This window comes from Aspergillus undulatus (assembly GCF_047715775.1).
Source record: "Aspergillus undulatus strain CBS 261.88 unplaced genomic scaffold BDV17scaffold_6, whole genome shotgun sequence".
Classification (NCBI taxonomy): Eukaryota; Fungi; Ascomycota; class Eurotiomycetes; order Eurotiales; family Aspergillaceae; genus Aspergillus; species Aspergillus undulatus.
In genome coordinates this window covers 651,119-671,475 of record NW_027396610.1, presented here as the reverse complement: position 1 = coordinate 671,475, position 20,357 = coordinate 651,119, and the positions used below count along the sequence as shown (strand labels likewise).

Genomic DNA, 20,357 nt, shown 5'->3' with positions numbered 1-20,357 from the left:
GCAAAGATATCAAGACAACCAGAAGACCAAGTACTACAGAACATGGTCGGCACGTTGGCCCAATCCAAACATATTTTGTCCCCTGTGGATCATAAGCTGGCACAGGTGTATATCAACCTCTGTCTCTATTTTCGATCAACTCGCCCAGGTGAATCAGTACCAACTTTACAACTGGGTGTCGACGAGCTCGTCAAACTTCTCCCCTGGATCTGCGGTAAGGTGGTGCAATGTGAAGATAAACACTCCGCCAAACACAGAGGACTCCAGTGCATACAGCAGTCAACGACGCCCGGCGCCATTCCCATGATTCAGTTTGCTACTGACAGATCCCTATCTCTCGAGGGGATTGCGGGGGCCAGACCTCGCACTGGGGTTGAAGAGCTACGTCTAATGAGCAAACTGCCCCCGCTGCCACCATTCCTGGGCCCCTCCGATCCGATCTATGTGGTCCGCTTCAAAGCCACAGTCGTCAGCGACGGTGTCATTCTCGCCATGAGCTTCTGCCATACCGTTTTTGACGTGACTGGTGCAGCACACATCCTCCAGCACCTTGCGGAGTGTTGTCAGAGCTCCAAGCCAAAACAATGCGTATGCCTCGATGATAAAGCCCTACGACAGGATATGTGGACCATGGGGTTTGCTGGGGTTTCAGCGGGATATTCAAACAACGATAAGCTAACGCCGTTGTTTTCACGAGGCACTGAAAGCTTGGAAGGTGATATGGAGGTATTAGCAAGGAAGAACATGCTCTGTCGCTGGAAGATTCCTGGCCATAAAGTGTCCCGCTTGAAGAGGGCCTGCAATGCCTTGTTGGCAACCCGGTTGTCTGACGGCAGTGACTCCCCGATCAAGTTCCTATCAAGCTTCGATGTCCTCACAGGAATCTTGACGAGAGTGTTACACCCCGATCCAGGTGTGAAAGAGGGCGTGAGCGACATTGGCATAGCAGTGAACCTCCGCGATCGAATGACGCCCAGTTGGCCGAGCAGCTATATGGGAAACTTGGTCAGATGTGTTCCTATTATGCACCCCTCACCACCCCTCGAAGACAGTCTGGTCACGGCGGCGCACCTGGTTGCTGCAGACAACGGATTAGATATCCCAGCGGTAGATCTCGGGTCAGTCTACCGCAACGCATGTTGCGTCCGCCAGGCACTCAGGTAAGTCGACGATGTCTATGTCAAGAGCCATATTCCTGGCTTGCAGGACAGCATGATCTCCGTGAAGTGGAAGACCCTCTCCCCCCAACAGCTGTCTCCAGTTGGAGACACCTCAACCTCTACGACCTTGACTTTGGACCACTCCTAGGCAAAGTGGACCACGTTCTTACTCATGGCTTGTGCTCGATTAAAACCTGTTTCATCTTTCCCAAGGAGAGTCGAGATGGTGCAGCAGAGCCAGCCTGTGACGTGCTGTTACACATGGAGAGCGCAGACTTCTCGCATCTAGTGGAGAAGAACATGTTCTTCCGGTCTTTTGTCAAACAATAATCCTGGAGAGGTCTGTTTGCTTGATTGTTGGGGTCGTCGATAATTTTAGGTCACCACTCTACACATGTGTCTCTTCATGGATTAAATAGCATTACCCTCTGGTAATCCAGATGGATGTCGGATGTCCCCTTAGACCTTTCACTTTCCCACTTCGTTAGGTGGACCTAGAGAAAACACAGCGCCCGATTGTGCAGCCGGCGCACAGTGGCATGGAGAAGCTGGCCAGCTTGAACATGTATAGACAGGCTAACAAAGATATTCCACCATCTTCTTGCGCATCACTAGCATTTTCCACTGGCAGCCTAGCCGCATAGCCGTATATTGCTGTCTACTGAGCATAACGAGATACAGAGGCCTCCCTCTCAACACTGGCCATTGAGAGAACGATGATTTTGAAAGCTCCGCGGTCCTCAACTCCCTTTTATTCTACAGGTTGGTAGGGTGTGCTCGAGGACTTGAAGTTGTCAGGGACATAATTCATGACAACTCAACTAAATACAAGCTATGGAGAATTGCATCGATCTGGAGGAATACATTTCATGCAGATCCGCATTTAAACTCGTAGATCCCCTGAAGAGAACTCCTTCTTTATTCTCGTATACGTTGCTACCTATAAAAAATGCAAAGAGCCCTCACTTCCTCAAAAACGTCAACGCTCCAACACACAACGCATCAACCCCAGCAGCAAGCGTAGGCTGAATAGCAGGCGCAAACAGCGCCGAATGGTTCGTCGCAACCTCTGCCGTAGTCCCCTTCCTCTCCGCCTCATCCCAGACGCTTTGCTCAATGCCCCCCAGAAACCAAAAGCAACACGGAACATTGCGACTCGTCGCGAGCGTCGAAAAGTCCTCACTCACATTCGTCCTCGGCGTATCCCCGTCAAAGGCATCACCAAAATGCTCTCCGAAGCTAACAGCCAACTGACCCGCAACAGTATCCTCATTCACAGTTGGTGGAAAGCGTCTGGTAGGCGTGAAAATGGGAGGTTTCGGCGAGCCAGAGGCCATACACTCCGCCTCCACAATCCTCTTTACAGCATCGATAATAAGTTCCCTCGTCTCAAGCTTCACACTGCGAAAATCAATCCCTATCTCCGCGCGATCGGCAATGATGTTCTCTGTCTGACCCGCCTGGAGACTTCCCACGGTCAGAACACCCAGGTCTGAAGGGTCAACCTCCCTCGAGACAATTCCCTGCAGTCTCACAACGATATGCGCCGCCAATAGAACCGGATCAACAGTCATATGCGGTAGGGAACCGTGTCCGCCGCGTCCAAAGACTGTAATCTTCATGCTATCCGCGGCCGCCATGATCGTTCCCGTGCGACAACCGATACTCCCCGCGCGCAGCCGCATAACGTGTTGACCCAGCGCGACATCCGGGACGGGAATCTTATCATACAGTCCGTCATTGACCATGGCCTGGGCGCCGCCGCCACGTTCTTCATTGGGCTGGAAGAGGACGATGAGCGTTCCGGACCACTGGTCGCGGAGGTTCGCGAGTTTCTCGGCTGCCGCGAGGAGACATGTAATGTGCATATCGTGGCCGCAGGCGTGCATGACGGGTTTCTCGATCCCGTCGGCGTCGCGCATTGTGACTGTGCTTGCGTAGGGGAGGCTCGTCAGTTCCTTGACAGGGAGGGCATCGATGTCTGCGCGGAGGAGGACGGTCTTGCCGGGGCCATTTTTGAGCACGCCGACGAGGCCGTAGCCGCCGATGTTTGTTTGGATCTCATAGGCGTTGAGGGCGGCGAGGTGGGCAGCGACCTTCTCCGAGGTCTTTTGTTCCTGCAGGGAGAGTTCGGGGTTGGCGTGGAAGTGCTTGTAGAGGTCCTCATACGGAGTGAGGTCTAGCGAGGTAGACCCCACGATATCCGATACGCCAGTGTAAGCCATGATCAGGGGTTTACGGAGTGATGAAGAGGAAAGAGTGTTTGCCGCGGGAAATAAATAATATCTTCTTGTCAGCGCAGGGCGTCCTCCCCGCAGTGGGGCGATGACCTAGTGCCATCCGTCTGCTAAAGAGTACAGAATATGCAGATGCTGTGTACGCTGTGCTGAACTAATAATACGATGCCGCTCACTTCTCCAAGCCACTCATAATTCGATGAACGTATTCTCGATGTTGCTCCCAGTCACTGTCATTATGCATCCGCGAACCGGCACTTGCACCCTCACTTGCACCGTTTCCCGCGGGAGCATCGTGATGTAGTTGTCGGAGAGAAACACCGGAGCTACTTCGAGAGAATCCGGTCCTGAGACAATCAAACGTATGAAGAAGGCCGGTACATCCCCCTGATTAACCAGCGTGACCTCAAAGTCAGCCGTTGTTGCCAGCGCTTCCCCATAAGTAGCGGCCACTCTAGTCGCTTCGACTTTTGCTGGAGACAAACTATCAAGAGCCGTGAAGTCGGCGTAGGAGGTGACTGGGGTGATGTACCAGGTGGTTGCATCCCAGTCAAGAACGTCGGTTTTCGGCGAAAGCCAGTAGACATTGCGGCTGAGTATGGTCTCAGACTCATCGGAGAGCATCAAGCGTAAAAAGGCAACAGTCTCCAGCTCCGCAATCTCAGGGACCGTGAGGATTTCCTTGGATGTCAGAGGCGTTGTCTCCACCGGATCCCTCAGGCTCAATAGAGAGTTCCCATCCATGCCCACCAGATCGACAGCGATATGCCGTGTGCCATTCGAGTTTAGAGAGTGGTTTATCAGGTACACAGTGTTGGTGGCGTAGTCCAGGGCAACATGTTCCTGTCGTGCTCCGAGCTTGGCTCCATAATACGCCCCCAGGGGCTGAAGATAGTAATCAAAGAGTTGCCAGTGGATGCTTGGCCAAGCTTGATTCAGCATCCAGTAAATAACACCGGTCGCTGGGCGAGTCGCACTTTGCCGCACTGAATAAGCCTCAAACTGTGCCCGAGTTGCCTCGTAATCCATCATCTGCGCTTTGCGCACATACTCGTCCAGGCTCTTTGGACGGCCATAGCGACTGATCAAGGCATTGTTGTAGTTGGTTCGTGTATAGAAAGGTGTACCCTCAGGGGCGGAATGATAATGGCCCGTATCTTCCATGGACCAGAGCGCCTGGATCTCGGGGTCTGACATGAACTTCTCGAGACTCCTCACGCCTGGTGTACCGACGCCCGCACCCAACTCGGAACCAAAGCCAAACGCCGCACCATATTGTGCCCCATACCAGTAATTTGGAGGAACCCAGTCGTAAGGCCCCTCCATCTTCATCCCAGACGCGACAGGGCCGCGGTTGCTGGCCGAGGCGACGATAGGATTATGCCAGCCGCTGAGCAGCAGTACGGACATGTAATTTGCTGTTGCCCGGTCATCCGGTGGATAGTCGGAACCGATGAGAAATGCAAGCAGGCAGGGATGATTGTGCATCATTTCTGCCTCATGGGACATGGACTTCTTGGCGACCTGGTAGTCATCATAGCTCCATGGGTCCCCAGACCTATCCTCATTATAGTCCCAAGCTTCCCACTTGTCGCAGCATTCCCATCCGGCCATGATCATCAAGCCCATTCGGTCCGCCATATCATAGAGCTCCGGTTGTTCCAGTTTGCCTTCAAGTCGTATGGTATTGAGACCAACGTCGAGTGCGTAGCGGAGAATGGTCTCCACTCGCTGACTATCGAAGCGGAGGAAGATGTTCGGGGCATACCCAGCGCCACGGACCTGGAACGGCCGGCCGTTCACGATGAACTGACGGTCGCCGTGCTGATTGAGCCTGGACGTGACTGTGCGAAGTCCGAATTTTCTCGCCGCCGTCGCGTCGGACAGATTTCCCGCTGGATCATCGACAAACAGCCTGGCCTCATAAAGTGGCTGTGTCCCCCATGTGGCTGGCCACCAGAGCTGTATCTGCCTGCCCGTAAGTGTGGTATCCAACGCAATCCTTGTAGTCGCGAGCTTTTCCATCTCGACCTGGCTGGATAGCTTAATAACCTCAGTGCTGTCTGGTATGCGGATTTCCCCGCGAACCGTAACGACCTGGGCGACATTTTGGCTATTGGTCACGGCCGCCGATAGGGACACCTCCGCGGCATTGAGACTGTCCATGCCACTCAAGTCCAATCTGGTGACCACTCGTAGGGGGCTCAGCGCGACAGGGCCAGCAAGGCTGAGCTCGACAGGTCGCCAGACTCCCATGCCCGAATCTGGTGGAGCAGGATTCCAATCATTGAAAGAGATGGCCAGGTCCCTCGTGTATTCCGTGGGCTGCGCTTCGATGACAAGCGCATTGGCGCCAGCTTGAACAAAACTAGTGATCGGGTATAGACCGCCGTTATACGAGCCATTCTGGGACACATCGGACACCGCCATGTGACCGTTTATGTAAATCTTGGCTCTCGAAGTGATACCGTGGGTGGTGAGAAAGATGTACTTGTTTTCTAACGCCGGGAGTGTGAATTCCGCTCGGTATAGCCACGACACCTCGAAGTCTGCACGTCTGAGCGTGCTGAGATTTGCGGAGTAAAAGAGAACGTCATCTTCCTCGGCACCGCTATCGATCAGTCCGGCAATGACTGTAGCTCTAGGCCCAATACGATGCGAGCCCTCGACGTCGGCGTGAGGCAACGACCATGGTCCAGCGAAACCGCGTTCTGCCGCCGATTGCAGTCGCCAGCCAGGTATGACCATGCGGTCACCAGGCTCTTGAAGAGACATGACGATGCTGGTGGTGAATAAGAGTGGAAATAACCGCATCTTGTTTATTGCGACCATGGCAGAAGGGCTGAGGAAGGCGCGATGCAGGATTCTTTGCCGGGCACCGCATCCTCACATCTGACCATGGTCAGCGGGGCTGGTTGAGATTCAAATCACAGGTTGGACACCTGATGCTTCTTGGGGGGGGGGAAAGAGGGACGAGACCATGCTGAAACGTACGATCTCCGATCGCGATCGATAGCCTAAGTGGGTGAACCATCGGAATGTAGGATTTCCTTGTTGAGCGACAGGAGCAAAGACCCTGGCCAGCCGGAATGGAGCCCCGAGGAGGAGCATTCCAATCCTGAGAATGCCTCTGACAAAGCCAACTGTTCTGATTGAAGTCATCCCTTGTGGGACAACATCTTTTCCCTTCGTCAGCCTGCCTCCATGGACCGTCTCCGGAGCAGAACACGATGACAATACTATGGCGTCTTCCACTCATCTTCCTGGCCTCCGTCCAGGCGATTGAATTACAGCTGGATGATACGAGTACGTCTTAGCTTTCGGTGACGACCAATGCTAACCGAGATAGGCTCCGTCAAGCAGGCGTGTTATACGGTCGCGCGGAACATGCTAAAACATTATACGGGCTACAAACCAGGCGATGTACCGGGCAACCTCCCAGACCCATACTACTGGTGGGAGGCTGGAGCGATGTTCAGCGCATTGATTGATTACTGGTTCTACACAGGTTCGTTGGACAGCACTCAATTTCTTCTCGGAATGCCCTAGCTCACTTCATCGTTCAGGTGATGCCCGATGGAATCGAATAACAACACAAGCGCTCGAATGGCAAGCAGGGGCCTCAGGAGCCTTCATGCCGGCGAACCAATCACGAACCGAGGGGAACGACGACCAGGGGTTTTGGGCCTTTGGAGCGATGTCTGCGGCAGAGAGGAACTTCCCCAGACCACCAGGAGACGGCCCCGACTGGCTCGCCATGGTGCAGGCGGCCTTCAATACTCAGGCCTGGCGATGGGATACCTCGACCTGTGGCGGAGGATTGCACTGGCAGATCTTCACCTGGAACGATGGTCAGTCTACAGCACTCAAAGCTCCCACAGGCTACTGAACGGTGACCTAGGTTATACATACAAGAACACAATCTCAAACGGGTGCTTCTTCAACATCGCCGCACGGCTCGCAAGGTACACCGGAAATCAAACGTATGCAGACTGGGCGACGAGAGTCTGGGACTGGACACACGCTGTCGGCTACATGACGGACGATTACATGTTCTTTGACGGGGCCGACATTGACCACAATTGCACCCAGATGGATCATCTCCAATGGACTTACAATGCGGGGGTATACCTGCTGGGCGCAGCAGCGATGTATAACTATGTAAGCATTTTGCTCGTTATTGACGTCAGAAGCTGATTATGCAGACCGATGGAGACCCTGTATGGAAAGACCGAACCGAAGGCATCATCAGAGCCTCGAACATCTTCTTCACCGAAGACCCCAAAGACGTCATGTTCGAACGCGCCTGTGAGCCGGCCAATACCTGCAAAGTGGACCAGCGCCCGTTCAAGGGATTTCTTGCCCGGTGGATGGCCGCCGCAACCCAATTCGCCCCTTTCACATACGACATGGTGATGCCAAAACTACGCGCCTCAGCAAGCGCCGCGGCAAAGACCTGTACAGGAGGGTCCGACGGAGCTGCATGTGGACTGAAGTGGACAGCTCAGAGGTATACGGGCGGACCAGAGGACGTGGGGATTCAGTTGGCCGCGTTGGAGGTCCTGCAGTCAACGCTCGTCGAGAAGGTCCAACCCCCAGTCTCCCAAGAGCACGGGGGCATAAGCAAAGGCGATCCAGGAGGAGGATTGGAACCACCACAGCCAACCCCCCAAGCAGCGATTCGCCCAGTCACAACGGCTGATCGCGTTGGCGCGGGCATCGTCACGATCTGCTTGGCCGTGGTCATGCTTTACAGCCTGAAGTGGGTAATCACCGACACATAGACATGAGTCATGATATTTGTGGCCCATCAATGTTGTACATCTCAATCCAGTGGCTTGGAGACGTGACATAGTGTAGATAAATCTGATAAATAGGGGAATGAGGGGGCTTCTCAAGGGGTGAGGAGAACCGAGGGCAATGCCCGGGCCACTTTGTATATCTGCCACAAATGTACCATGTATTACTGTCATAGACATCCCACATCCCACATCTCAACCTCATGAAATGGTCTCCATTATACTAACCTACGTGATCCCAACCGGTTGCATAGCAGACATGATCGAAAATATTATTGAGGGAGTCGCGAAGGGGGGCCATATATTCCGCTTCGAACACCAGATCAATTCAGCCAACAACCACTTACCTTCATCGATGCTTCATTCATCATTACCGATTGAATTACTGAATGTCATTACCCTCATTACTCTTCCTATCGGATTATAAAAGTATCGGCCCAGACTTCACCATCAAGGTGGTTCAAGTCTCTGTCTCGGAAAGAGGTAAAGCTTTTAAGAGGTGTACGATATTGGGACCTCTCTGTGATCTGGACCCGTACGCATGCCAGGATAGTTCTCGATTGTATTCGGAGTACCGGTCCGATCTAGTCATGCGCAGTGGTCGTCGTCACCGCAGTCTGGAAAAAGGCTCCAAAGCCTAACAACCTGCAGTAGTGCTCCGGTCCAGACTTCCGACGGGACAAGCTAGCATACATTGGGAGACTCCCAGCTTTGCCTTTGCCGAAATTCAGACCCTTTGCCACTTTAATCTCTCCTACGTGCCTACAAATTGCCCACCAGAACGCGCCCCGAACGTAAGTCGCAGCGACGCCGCGCAACCCACCACGACCTCCACCGGCTGACCAGCGCACCGAGCGCATCACCACCAGTCTCGTTTGAGCTTTCTCGGTGAGGAATCTGTGTGGCTCAAGTCCGGGCTCCAGAAGAGAGAGCAGACGTACATCGTGTCGCCTAATGTCCAGATTGTCCCCTCCGAGTCGCCGTAGTCTGTGTACAGGGCATTGTCGTAGGCGATGGTTACCTCGTAGGCAATGCTTTCGTTGTGAATGGCGGATTGTGGGATCTTTCTCTCACGGTGAAGTCACTGTGCAAGTCGAGTTAGTGAAGAGATGCAGCTTTTCAAGTTAGTATATGGATCTTCTCCGAGTCAAGGGGGTTCGAATGTACTTACTTGGTCCAATCTGTAAGCAGCCACCCGACGTCTCCTTGGTGTAAGTCCCGCCCATGGAATAGTGCCTGTCTCCAACAATGCTACCAGTAACCTATCAGCAAGTCTAGCTGAGTCGTCATATTTGTTTGTGACGTACTCCTGGTCCCAATCGTATAACAAAGATCGCCCTCCGCACCTGCGACCCGTTGTGGCAAGACCAGCACGGCTGCGGCCAGGGCGAGGAACAATGCGTTCCACAATACCATGACTGACGCTATGCGAGTGCCTTAGTACTCTGGGCTGCCGAAATGAAGAATGAGAGAAAAAAAGGTATCCCACACCCCCGCTGAGGTCAGAACAGTTCTATTACTGATTCTTCTACTTAAATTCCCGTTGATGTACACAGTCCCGGTCAATGATCCAATGCGAATCTCCTCAACTCCTGCAAACTCCCCAAAAACACATCTGCTTCACCCCCATGTGAGCTAAAGCCCGAATACTGCCAGAAGTGCGCCTTCTCCCAACCAACAGGCAGATCCCCCGTCTCATCATTCCAATTCGCCAACCAAAGCGGATGCTCTTTCGCGAGACTCCCGTCATCCCCGGCACACTGCGTCCACCACTTCTTCGACAGAAACAGCATCGGCGGGCGCCCAGTGTGCTTCTTATACGTATTCGAGAAATCAGCCATCCAGTCTGTGATTTCGGTGCTGTTCATCCCGTGGCAGAGCTTGCCGGCGATGTTCCCTTCCATTTCCAGTACGCCGGGGAGTGTCTTCCCGTCGGCGGTCCAGTTTCCGCCATGATTGATGAAGAACTCCGCTTGTTCGGCGCCGCTGCTTTTGGAGGCGAGTGCGAAGTGCACGGCGCCGTGGAAAAGGCCGGCTTTTACTGCCCCGCGGGTTTGCGATGCGAAGCGTAAGTTGTGGTGGTGGAGGCCTTCGGTTGCCTGTGCTTGTCACCATCAATGGAGCTATCGGAGAGAGATGTACATGGAGATCTTACCTTCACGTAGACAAACTCTACCCCCTTCGCGGCAGCGGCATTGTAGTTTACTGGGAGATGGATCTCGAACAGATCAATTCCCTGTATCTGCGTGCCATTTTGTGTCGCTGTCGCTGTTGCAGAAGTGAATGCGACCAGAGCCGCAACCAGCCACGGCAAGAGCTGGAGCTGCATGGTTGCGATTCTGGATAGAGATCAGCACAATGGCAGATCGCGATTTCAGATTCGGATTCGAGAAGGAAACGATCGATCATCGAGCAGACCCCTTTTTTCTCGTCATGTTTACTGTGGAGAATGCGCTTCAGTGGCGACGCTATGGATTATTGGGCGCTGTTACTGGTTGGGAGGGACGGCCATGGCCCACAGGCTTCAAGTCTCGAATGTCATTCAACGCGAGGAATCATGGGATTTGTGGAAGGACTGCTATGTCTTGTAAGTCATGGCCATATGGGAACTGTAATTGCACTCTCAAATGTGATTTCGTTGCTTAGAGTGAGATGTGATTCTGCGGTTGAAAAGTGGTGTATCAATCAAGTACGTACCGACGGGCGACATCTGGATATATATTTTCTTCACCCACTTCAAGTAAATAGAAACATGAGGTGGCACTTGCTGATGAAACCATTGCCGACCACGTCCAACGAACGACAGAGGCAATTCATTAACGAAACGAGCTGCTGGCCATCCATACCACTGCAAAGAAGAGCTCCAAGGGTAGACTGAATAGTGATCCCTAATCGCATGTCGCCTAGTCAAACCGGGTCCTTGCACCTCTGGCAAATGTCTACAGTTGGTTGCATGTGTTTTGGAGGACAAGTATGGTGGACAATCGGTGACAAACGGTCATCATTGTGAAGGTATTTATGTACTCGGATGGAACTCATTCTATGCAGAGGGGGGCCACGATGGGCGCAGTATGTACAGGAACCCCCAAAACAAAACAAAAACAGTAGTACCGTGAAATGCAAAGCAAGAACTCTGAAGGAAGCTATATACTCCGGGGAAAGAAAAGGCCATTACACGTTTCGGCCAGCAGACTTTTCGGTCTCGGCATTGATCGGCTCAGGGTCGCTCTCCTCCCCGGACTCCTCGACATCTTCGTCCTTCTTCTTGCGCAGGGATTTGATCTTGCGGCCCAGACGGTGCATCGCGCGGCTGCAGGGGCGATAGACGAGGACCACCGGTGTGCCGACAAACTTGGCAATGGAGTGGAACCAGGGGTCTGGGAAGAGGCGGACCACAATAGCCCAGGGCAGAGAGATCGCAGCAACAAGGATACAAATGGCCCACTGCTCGTTGTGGATGCGGACAATGCTGAACGCGGCACCGCCGTAAAAGGAAATGACGATCTGGCAACCGACCATGATGCAGTTAATTCCAATGAAGAACCAGTTGCGATGCAGGCCGGTAAAGATGTTGAACCGGTTGTCGAGGCGACGGTTGTTGAATTCGTTGAAGATTTGCATCCAGACAAAGGTGTTGAAGACAATTGAGCGTCGAATATCCTCGGGGTAGTCGAGGAAGCCTTCCGTGGGACCGAAGTGCAGGATTAAAGTGACAGTGAGCTGGAAAATGGATTGGCCGATGATCATCTTCCACATAGTAGTTGAAATCAACGGGGCGCCGCCTTTGATGGGCTTGCGGTCGAGGATTTGCTCGGTTGGAGGGTCAGTTGCTAGCGCCAGGGCAGCAAGGGAGTCCCTGATCTTGTTAGAGAAGAATTCAAAGCGTGGGGGAATGACTTACATGATGAGGTTGATCCACAAGAGCTGAACAGCCGTCAGAACGGAGCGCATCTCATCATCAGCCACCGAGGAGATAAACGTCAAGAGAACAGCAGTAATGTTGACTGTAATCTGGAACTGAAGAAACTTGCGGACAGCATCATTGACTGCGCGTCCCCACATCAGAGCAGTGAGGATACTCGAGAAGTTGTCATCCATAAGCACAATGGCCGAGGCCTCTTTGGCCACCTCTGTACCTGCGATACCCATAGAGAACCCAATGTTGGCAGCTTTGAGCGCAGGACCGTCGTTCGTCCCATCTCCAGTTACGGCAACAATCTCACCGAGCGCTCGGAGCCTGGTGACAAGGATACGCTTGTCCTCGGGCGAAGACCGAGCCAACACTTGAAGTCTGGGAAGAACGTCGTCGAACTCGGCGTCTGACAAGGTACGGAATTTGGGTCCCTCCATAACCACTCCTCCAGTGTAGATCCCGCAGTCAGTCGCAATGGCTTTGGCAGTTATCAGGTTGTCACCAGTAACCATGCGAACCGTCACACCAGCATGATGGCATTTAGCAACAGCTTCAGGGACACCGGGTCGAATGGGGTCCTGGATGCCGACAACACCAAGGAAAGTCATGTTCCCCAACAGCAGGCCGAGATCTGCCTCTGACGAGTCATCGGCACTGATCGCGTGCTTCGGCGGCCATTCTGCAAAGTCGCGAGAAACCAGAGCAATTGTACGAAGAGACTGCTTTGCGTAGTCCAGAATCACTTGCTCGAGACGTTCGCGCTCAGTTGACACCAGGTCAATCGGGCCAGTAGGCATCCAGACAGACGAGCTGTACCCAAGCAGAATTTCCGAAGCGCCCTTGACCAGGAATCGGTAGGTGCCATTCGATAGCTTGATTACAGCACCCATGCACTTGCGACCGGAATCAAAGGGCATCAACTGGACGACGGTGGCGTTGGCACGCTCTTCAGCGAGGGGACCCATGCCCAGGACATCGCGGGCGAACCCTAACAGCGCTGTCTCCGTCTTGGAACCAACAAACCCAGGAATACCATTCTCCTCTCCTTCAAAAGCCGTCGAATTGATTGCGACAGATTCAATGATCGCCTGCTTCTGTTCTGCGTTCAGTGAGCTGGCAAAGGCCGCAGAGCGTCGCTCCTTCCCAGTCTGGTTCTTGTCGTCAAAATCGTCGTCGCCAAACGTCCCGGTTACCACTGTCATCTTGTTCGTTGTCAAAGTACCGGTCTTGTCGGAACAGACAGTGGTCGCGTTTCCCATTGTCTCGCAAGATTTGAGCACTCGAACGAGGTTGTTGAGCTTGACCATGCGGGTAGTCGCGAATGCCAGCGCCAGAGTAACTGCGAGAGGCAATCCTTCGGGGACGGCAACGACGATAACGGTAATGGCGACAATGAGGATATCGGTGACTTGAGACGCCTTCTCGGTGCCGGTACGCTCGTTTCCAGACAAGGTTCCCAGGAAGCGAAACAGTAGGATGAAGAAGAGGAAGATGGCAGAGCTGGCACCAAGCTTAGCAATAGCACCCGCCAGCCGATCCAGCTTCTTTTGCAGCGGAGTTGGTTCCATGTCCTGGCGCATTGCCATGAGAATCTTGCCGTAGCTGGAATTGACTCCAACGGACGTGACGAGACAAGTGCCCACACCTTCAAGGACTTTGCTACCGGAGATGATGAATGGGTCCATGTCCTGCTGCTTGGTATGTCCTTGCTCTAGCAAACGGAGAACCTGATCTCCGCCTGTTTTTTTGAGCTGATCCGACTCACCAGTGGCAGATGATTCGTCGCATTTCACATTATGACCGTCGATATAGATCCCATCGACTGGAACAAGGTCTCCTGGCTCGAGGTGGAGGATGTCGCCAACCAACACGTCGTGTACCGAGATTCTGACAGACTTTCCTGACCGGATGACGGTGACCTCGCGGTCCTCTTTCTTCTTGTTCAGCTTGACAAAAGCTCGCTCCTTCTGGTAGTCGTTGAGCGATCCCACCATCACGACGATCACGATGGCCACGCAGATTGCACATCCTTCCACCCAGTCCAGTGGCATCCCAGAGCCCGGCTCGTGTTCGACACCGAACGTTTCGTATAGACCCAAAGCAAGCGAAATTGCCGCCGCAGCAGTCAGCAGGATCAGCACCTTGTCGTTGTATGCAAGCCACATCAACTTCCACAACGGCGTCGCTTTCTTTTCCGGCAAAACATTTTCCTTGAAAACACGGATTCGATCCGCAAATCCATCCTTTCCTGATCCTGCACCGGCATGCTTCTCATTTCCACCCGTCGTGCTGAGACCCGCCGTCAGATCGGTATGAAGCCCGCTCACCAAGCCCGGGAGCCCACCCAACGCAACAAACGCCGGTAACGATTTTGGGTTGAGTAGCTTGTTCAGCTGGCCTGGCGAGAATGCGAAAGGGTTGTTGTCGACCTGGAAATCCGCCTCGGTGCCTGGATCTGGCCGCAGAGCCTCATCTCGCTCATCGGATGAAAAGACACTCAATGCTTGGCTCGACGTCGGCCTGTCTTTGCCTTTGGGGACTTCCAACCCTGAGTTACTGGCTGCCATTGTGCTCCCACTCATTGCACGATCTCGCCCAGTATAGACACTGTCGATCGCGGTTAGATTGCTGAGCGATCGCTCGCGGGGCGTGACATCGAGGGAACGATTCGGGGCATCGGGTTCTGAGTCTGTAGCAGGTTCCTGTTTACCCTGTTAGACTGCAACTGAACATTGAAATGTGAGCAAGGTGAAGGTGAAAAACACACGAGGACATCGACCGTAATCGCGGGAACAGACCCTGGCGCCATCTTGTTTAAGCTAGGCTGAACAGGTCATTGATGATTGGAGACACAACAAACAGGACACTAGAAGGGCCAGGGACTGTGAGAGTTTTGTAAGAGTGTCTGATTGCTCGGCCAGGCTGCACAGCCTCGTTGAGAGCGCGATGGCACCGTCCATTAGGGCTTTGGATTGGCCAGCCAAGTCGCTCCCAAGAGGCCAAGAACGGGACTGGGCCCGCGCCTGCAGCTCACTTTGGCTCGCCACAGGGTCTCGATTTGATCTCTTGACTGTTGTTGCGATGGCGAAGTCATCATCTGTCTTGCTCGCAGCGGGCCTGTCCCGAATTCTCTCCGCTAGGACGTTTCGAGCTTGTCTTGGAGCTCCGCTATCACACCTCGGCAGCATCGCAGTACGCGCCGCCGCCCAATGCCTCACTGCTCCTCAGGCCGATGGACAAGATTCGGGCCAGTTTCTGAGTGCGGACTTGCCCGGGCATTGCGCAACGCTGGCCGCAGCCAAGTGATTGTCGCCAGACCAGGGTCCAGGGGTAAGCCAAGCAGATTACCCTTTGAACCTCTCACTCCTCGCCTCACTCAGGCGCTACAAAGTGCTTACAGAGTAAACAGTAACTGATTCTTAGAGCCAGTGGCATCCTGGACGGGCACTCCGCATTGCTGTGCTATCACCCCCGCGTCTGCAGGCCAACGGGTGCTAGACTGTGGATCGACACCTGCCGGGCGCGTATTCCCTTTCTGGCAGTGGATTCGAGCTCGACCGTGCGCTATACGAGAGCCTTGCTGACAGTTACATTGTAACTGCCGCATAAGCGTGAACTGACCCCAGGAAGAACAGCCGTCGATCGCTGATATCGTCTCTGACATTGAAGTATTGCATGGTGTCCCTAGTACCCGGCACCCAGAATGCTGCGATCACTGTCAGCACACCCACCAGGTACGGATAAGAAGTAATGTGCACCCGGTCGGGATTCATTCGGAAAAGATGAGGGGAAATTTTGTTTTTCTCTGATCATTACTTCCTACTGCTGCAAACTATTGGAGACCTGCATCAACGTCAACAGCGATCCTCTCGGAAAAGCCCACAGTTGGTGTATTAATTCTCCCCCGGCTAACTAGACGGCGACAGTCCGCAATGAAACCATGGAGCTATATCCGCCACCGTATGACTCTCCAGCTTCTCCAAGAAGATCATTCATCTTGAGTGAGATAGCGAGTGCGAGGTGCACGCGAGGGGTCGGCTTTAGGTGAAGGTTGGCAGTGGCAGTGCAGCGGGGTCCCGACTACCACTCGCTGGCTGGCCTGCGCAGAGCCGAAACCAATGCGAATCAAAATCAGGCTCTTATCCTGTTACAGCCTGACAATTCAGTCAGTGCACGAGGCCTCCAAGCTCTGTTTGCGTCCTTTGTTTTCGCCTCCGTATGAGATTTCGCCTGCTGATGCCACAGCCGCACCACCAGCACCACCAACACTCCGACGTCGGTCAATCGTTCTCGCAATTGCAGCCACTGCTCGCTAGAGAACACTTTGGGACCGGATCGGACTTGTTTCTTCAGCCATGAGAGACGGAGGAAAAATTGGGACTTTGTCGTGATGAATGCGCCGAGGATAACGGAGCCAGGCCAGGCTCAATCTCAATTGCAAACCGCTGGTGAGACGGGCTCTGGCCGGGGAAAGACAGTGACATCGGCTTGCGAACGGTGTCGAAGGAGGAAGATTAGATGCGACGGGGATACGCCTTGCTCGACCTGTCGGCGATTCCGGATCAGTTGTGTGCGGATACAGAAGAATGACACTCATGCGCTCGAGCAACGAGTGCGCGAACTGGAGGCAAGAATCGCCGAGTTCAGCGCTGGGAGATCAAATACACAGAGCCTTGATGCGACACCCATACCATCGCCGCAGCCTTGGACACCAGATATACGTCTAGAAACCGATTTCGGCTCTCCGGGACCGGCAGTGAGCATGGACCAGACCTTCAGTACGGGTCCTTACAGCCCCGGCAGTCGCTTGTCGCCCTTGGATATCCCCAGAATTCATGTGGTAGACTATGCAGATAACCTGTCTCCTGTCTCTCCAGTGTCGCCGGTCTCATTGTCGCCATCACCCATGCTTCGCCCACTGGCCCCGGCACCGCCGACGCCAACTTCAGACGGCCTGGACAGTCTGCGCCCTCCTGGAACTGCTGCAATCTCGCCTCCGATGACCGCTTGTCCTTCGCCGAACCATAGCCTTATGCCATACCTCTCTCCAAGAAGCATGCCTGGCCCGCCGAGATCGCGGAGTTCGTCCATCTCGTCACTGGGCCTCGACGCCGACTGGACATCTGCGCCAGGTGATCTATCTGTCTTTGGCCTCTCGGGCACTGAGCTGGATCCTAGTATCTTTGATATGTCGCCAACGTCACCTGATATGGAAGGTCCCTGGGCACCGACCAGATTCGAGGCCGAGACGCTGCTTGATAAATTCTTCGACCGGCTGCAAGGGGCGCGGTTCCCGTTGGCTCGATATCCCCTTGAACGGACGCGACTCTTCGAGTTTTTAGATATCGTCAACGACCCAATATCCCCTGTCGGCGAACGCATCTGTTCCGTCTCGATGGCTCGGTTCCATGTCTATATGGCCATGGCGGTGGGACTGAGGATGGAGGCAGAGGGGAGAAGCACAACAATGTACATTCTGCAGAACTGCTACCGGCTGGCCATGGAAGAAACCCGGGACCCTTCCTTCTGGAAGCAGGCTTTTGCACTGGAGGCTGCAGTACTGATTATGCTGTTTGCGCAGGTGAGTGGGCAGGCGAGTTGAGCTTACATAGACGACGTAATGATAGATAATGATACCATTCATGAATAAACCCACCAACTTCCAATATAAGTGCACCCGCGCCCCAACTACCTAGCTCTGGATACACAACAGCTATACTAACGAACGAGATCACTTATTGAAATCAACCACAATCCTACCAGCAACCTTCCCCCTCCTAAGCAAATCAACCGCCTCCGGCAACCGATCAATAGGATAGACCTCACATATCTGCCTCAACTTCCCCCGTCTCGCAAAATCCAGCGCCCGAATCGTATCATGCCGACTCCCCACCAGCGTCCCCTGGATCCGCGTATTCTTGAATAGCAGCAAGTTCGGGTCAACAGGGATCGTCATGCTCCCTGCTGGAGCGATTCCAATACACATGACGCAGCCGCCAACCCGCTCACCCAGATAGGAGAGTGCAGCAGGGTACGCAGCCTGCGCGGTGACGAAGACGCCGTGCCCGCCTATCCCGTCCGCGGCTTCAACGACAGCTGCAGCGGCATCAGGGACGGTTTTGAAATCAACAAAAGCCTCAGCACCCATCCTCAGCGCAAGCTCCCTCTTCTCATCCCCCGTATCAACAACAATAGGTCTCATCCCCATCGCACTCGCAAGTTGTACCCCCTGAATTCCAACCCCACCCCCTCCACCCGGAAAAACAGCCCAGTCACCAGCCTGCAACCTCGACTCCGTCAAAGAGCGGTAGATCGTCGACGCAGAACACATAATCGGCGCCGCAATCTCATCTGGTATACACTCCGGAATCGGCGTTGCATAGTGCGCCGGACTGACAATGTACTCCTGATACGTCCCCGGAACCATAAGGCCCGTGTGGACCACGCCCGCGCAGTACGTCTCTTTATCGGTCCAACAGTGCTGACAGCACCCGCAGGTGTTCATCATGGGTTTTATACCTGCTCTATCGCCGATTTTGAAGTTTGTTACCCGCGAGCCGCGTTTCACGACTATGCCGGCGCCTTCGTGGCCGGGACTTCGCACGCCGAATGTGCTCATGCTGATGCCGAGGTCGTCGAGCATGTAGTGCAGGTCCGACTGGCAGAGGCCGGTTACGTTTAATTTTATGAGGATCTCGTCGGGGCCTGAGATATCTGGTTAGAATGGCGGGTAGGTGGTGAGAAGAGGGGGTCGGCTACCTGGTTCTGGGACGGGGACTTGAACCACCTTGACGGTGAAGTTTGGTCCCGCATTTTCGATTATACCTGCTTTGCAGTGGGCTGGGATATGGTAGGCTGGTGGTGGTGTTACGGAGCCCATTGTGATGTTGGTGCTATGTGGATAGGCATGGTATGTGTTGGAGTATATAAAGCGGGAATTGACCTCGGTTCTCCTCACCCCCTCAGCAACCCCCTCATTCCCCTCTTTATCTACACTGGATGACATGTACGCTGTAGCCCGAGCCGTTTTATAATTGGAATACTGAATCATATATTTGGGTCCTAGTCTTCAATCAACAGATTCGACCGGCGTTCCGAATACGGAAAACTATATGAACATCGGAAAGCACATCGCCGGGAGAATCAACCATGGCCAGAACTTCGCATGCGGACAGGCCCAGGTAGCATAGAGGTTCCGATATCATGCACCTCGAATGCTTAGCAGTTGTTCTTGCGAACAATCACATTCCAGTTCGTCTCATGGAAAATCTGGCCAGCAACCTTAAACAAACTAGGGTTCCACCCCCATCTGACGCAATGGTGCTGAAGATCCCATACGCCGTTACCAATACTACCAAACGAATTCAGCGTCTTCGCCTGGGTGCCTATACAGCATGTATTAGCCAATTCTCGTACCCAGCCACTGAACCTTGACAGCGCAAAGAACGGACGAAACCTACATCATTACACCACCAAATCGCCGCATCATAAGAACAACTTACGCGTCCACAAGCCCCAGGCCCCAGCCTCCCTGCGCTAAATGAGGCAAGTATAGAGGTGTACGTCTGGAGATGTTGTGGAAGATCCATATGATTGGTCGAGGCGAACAGGATCATGTCCTACCATTATATGATGCACAACCATCTTACTGTATATTTTACCTCACAGATGCCAGTAGTTTTCAGCTTCGCTGCGCCTTATTTCTCTTGGCCGTTTCTGGCCCAGGTCCAATAATTTGTCTTTAATGACCTTTCGAAACAATTGGCTTGCGATCATATACCCTCAACAGCTATAGCGATCCTGTGCGCGGGTTTTACTGCTTTGCGCAGCTGTAGGGAGGTCAGTCTCAGGGGGCGGGATTGGATTTCGCTTCGGGTCCATGCTAAAAGCTCAACACCCTTCGAGACAATCCTTTGGGCTCGTGAATGTTGCCTGTATTATCTTGAACGCCATACCTTGTCCAACTAAGTTGTGGCCAAAGTAATATTTGGGACCAAGGTACGTTTAAGGGCATGGTCTGCGGCCGACCAAATAATAGAAACCCTCTCATTCGTACGATGCGCGGTTGTCTTGCATCCCGTGGCCTCATAGTGAGTTGCGGATACTATTATAGACCATTGGGACTCAAGAGGAGATTAGATGGGATGATGTTTCTCTATCAATGACCAGCCGATGTTAATTGTAATCTAAAAAGTCTTCGTTCATACAATTTTCTGGTTTTGGCAGCCTTGAGCAAAATCGAAAGTCT

The 20,357-nt window shown here is 53.5% G+C and overlaps 9 protein-coding genes across 9 annotated transcripts; 3 read left to right on the top strand and 6 right to left on the bottom strand.

Moving 5' to 3' along the window:
• Positions 1-42: 42 nt before the first annotated feature.
• On the top strand, positions 43-1,308 carry BDV17DRAFT_288048 (uncharacterized protein; the record flags this gene model as incomplete). The annotated part of the gene is made up of 2 exons (XM_073761307.1): positions 43-1,160; positions 1,212-1,308. The coding sequence occupies 2 exons, from the start codon at positions 43-45 to the stop codon at positions 1,306-1,308; spliced, it is 1,215 nt and encodes a 404-aa protein (XP_073619373.1).
• Positions 1,309-2,122: 814 nt separating this feature from the next.
• BDV17DRAFT_279682 (uncharacterized protein) lies at positions 2,123-6,172 on the bottom strand (the record flags this gene model as incomplete). Its single annotated transcript, XM_073759754.1, has 8 exons — positions 2,123-3,446; positions 3,717-4,815; positions 4,849-5,132; positions 5,166-5,206; positions 5,243-5,765; positions 5,796-5,852; positions 5,889-5,998; positions 6,032-6,172. The coding sequence occupies 8 exons, from the start codon at positions 6,170-6,172 to the stop codon at positions 2,123-2,125; spliced, it is 3,579 nt and encodes a 1,192-aa protein (XP_073619372.1).
• Positions 6,173-6,275: 103 nt separating this feature from the next.
• BDV17DRAFT_300663 (glycoside hydrolase family 76 protein) lies at positions 6,276-8,325 on the top strand. The gene is made up of 5 exons (XM_073764104.1): positions 6,276-6,703; positions 6,747-6,905; positions 6,964-7,248; positions 7,299-7,558; positions 7,603-8,325. The coding sequence occupies exons 1-5, from the start codon at positions 6,628-6,630 to the stop codon at positions 8,179-8,181; spliced, it is 1,359 nt and encodes a 452-aa protein (XP_073619371.1). The 5' UTR covers positions 6,276-6,627; the 3' UTR covers positions 8,182-8,325.
• Positions 8,326-9,282: 957 nt separating this feature from the next.
• On the bottom strand, positions 9,283-9,686 carry BDV17DRAFT_254654 (uncharacterized protein). Its single transcript, XM_073756803.1, has 2 exons — positions 9,368-9,686; positions 9,283-9,311 (listed from the first exon to the last, which is right to left on the bottom strand). Exon 1 carries the CDS (start codon positions 9,610-9,612, stop codon positions 9,448-9,450), a length of 165 nt encoding a protein of 54 aa, XP_073619370.1. The 5' UTR covers positions 9,613-9,686; the 3' UTR covers positions 9,283-9,311; positions 9,368-9,447.
• A 72-nt stretch (positions 9,687-9,758) lies between these two features.
• Positions 9,759-10,525, bottom strand: BDV17DRAFT_288043 (putative secreted glycosyl hydrolase; the record flags this gene model as incomplete). Its single annotated transcript, XM_073761306.1, has 2 exons — positions 9,759-10,295; positions 10,352-10,525. 2 exons carry the CDS (start codon positions 10,523-10,525, stop codon positions 9,759-9,761), a joined length of 711 nt encoding a protein of 236 aa, XP_073619369.1.
• An 842-nt stretch (positions 10,526-11,367) lies between these two features.
• BDV17DRAFT_279680 (uncharacterized protein) lies at positions 11,368-14,918 on the bottom strand (the record flags this gene model as incomplete). Its single annotated transcript, XM_073759753.1, has 4 exons — positions 11,368-12,052; positions 12,098-12,242; positions 12,276-14,811; positions 14,877-14,918. The coding sequence occupies 4 exons, from the start codon at positions 14,916-14,918 to the stop codon at positions 11,368-11,370; spliced, it is 3,408 nt and encodes a 1,135-aa protein (XP_073619368.1).
• A 1,581-nt stretch (positions 14,919-16,499) lies between these two features.
• Positions 16,500-17,711, top strand: BDV17DRAFT_288041 (Zn(II)2Cys6 transcription factor domain-containing protein; the record flags this gene model as incomplete). Its single annotated transcript, XM_073761305.1, has 1 exon — positions 16,500-17,711. The coding sequence occupies one exon, from the start codon at positions 16,500-16,502 to the stop codon at positions 17,709-17,711; it is 1,212 nt and encodes a 403-aa protein (XP_073619367.1).
• A 129-nt stretch (positions 17,712-17,840) lies between these two features.
• BDV17DRAFT_288040 (zinc-dependent alcohol dehydrogenase) lies at positions 17,841-18,989 on the bottom strand (the record flags this gene model as incomplete). The annotated part of the gene is made up of 2 exons (XM_073761304.1): positions 17,841-18,814; positions 18,869-18,989. The coding sequence occupies 2 exons, from the start codon at positions 18,987-18,989 to the stop codon at positions 17,841-17,843; spliced, it is 1,095 nt and encodes a 364-aa protein (XP_073619366.1).
• A 349-nt stretch (positions 18,990-19,338) lies between these two features.
• Positions 19,339-19,837, bottom strand: BDV17DRAFT_254644 (uncharacterized protein). The gene has a single exon (XM_073756802.1). The coding sequence runs from the start codon at positions 19,723-19,725 to the stop codon at positions 19,495-19,497; it is 231 nt and encodes a 76-aa protein (XP_073619365.1). The 5' UTR covers positions 19,726-19,837; the 3' UTR covers positions 19,339-19,494.
• Between the last annotated feature and the right edge of the window lie 520 nt (positions 19,838-20,357).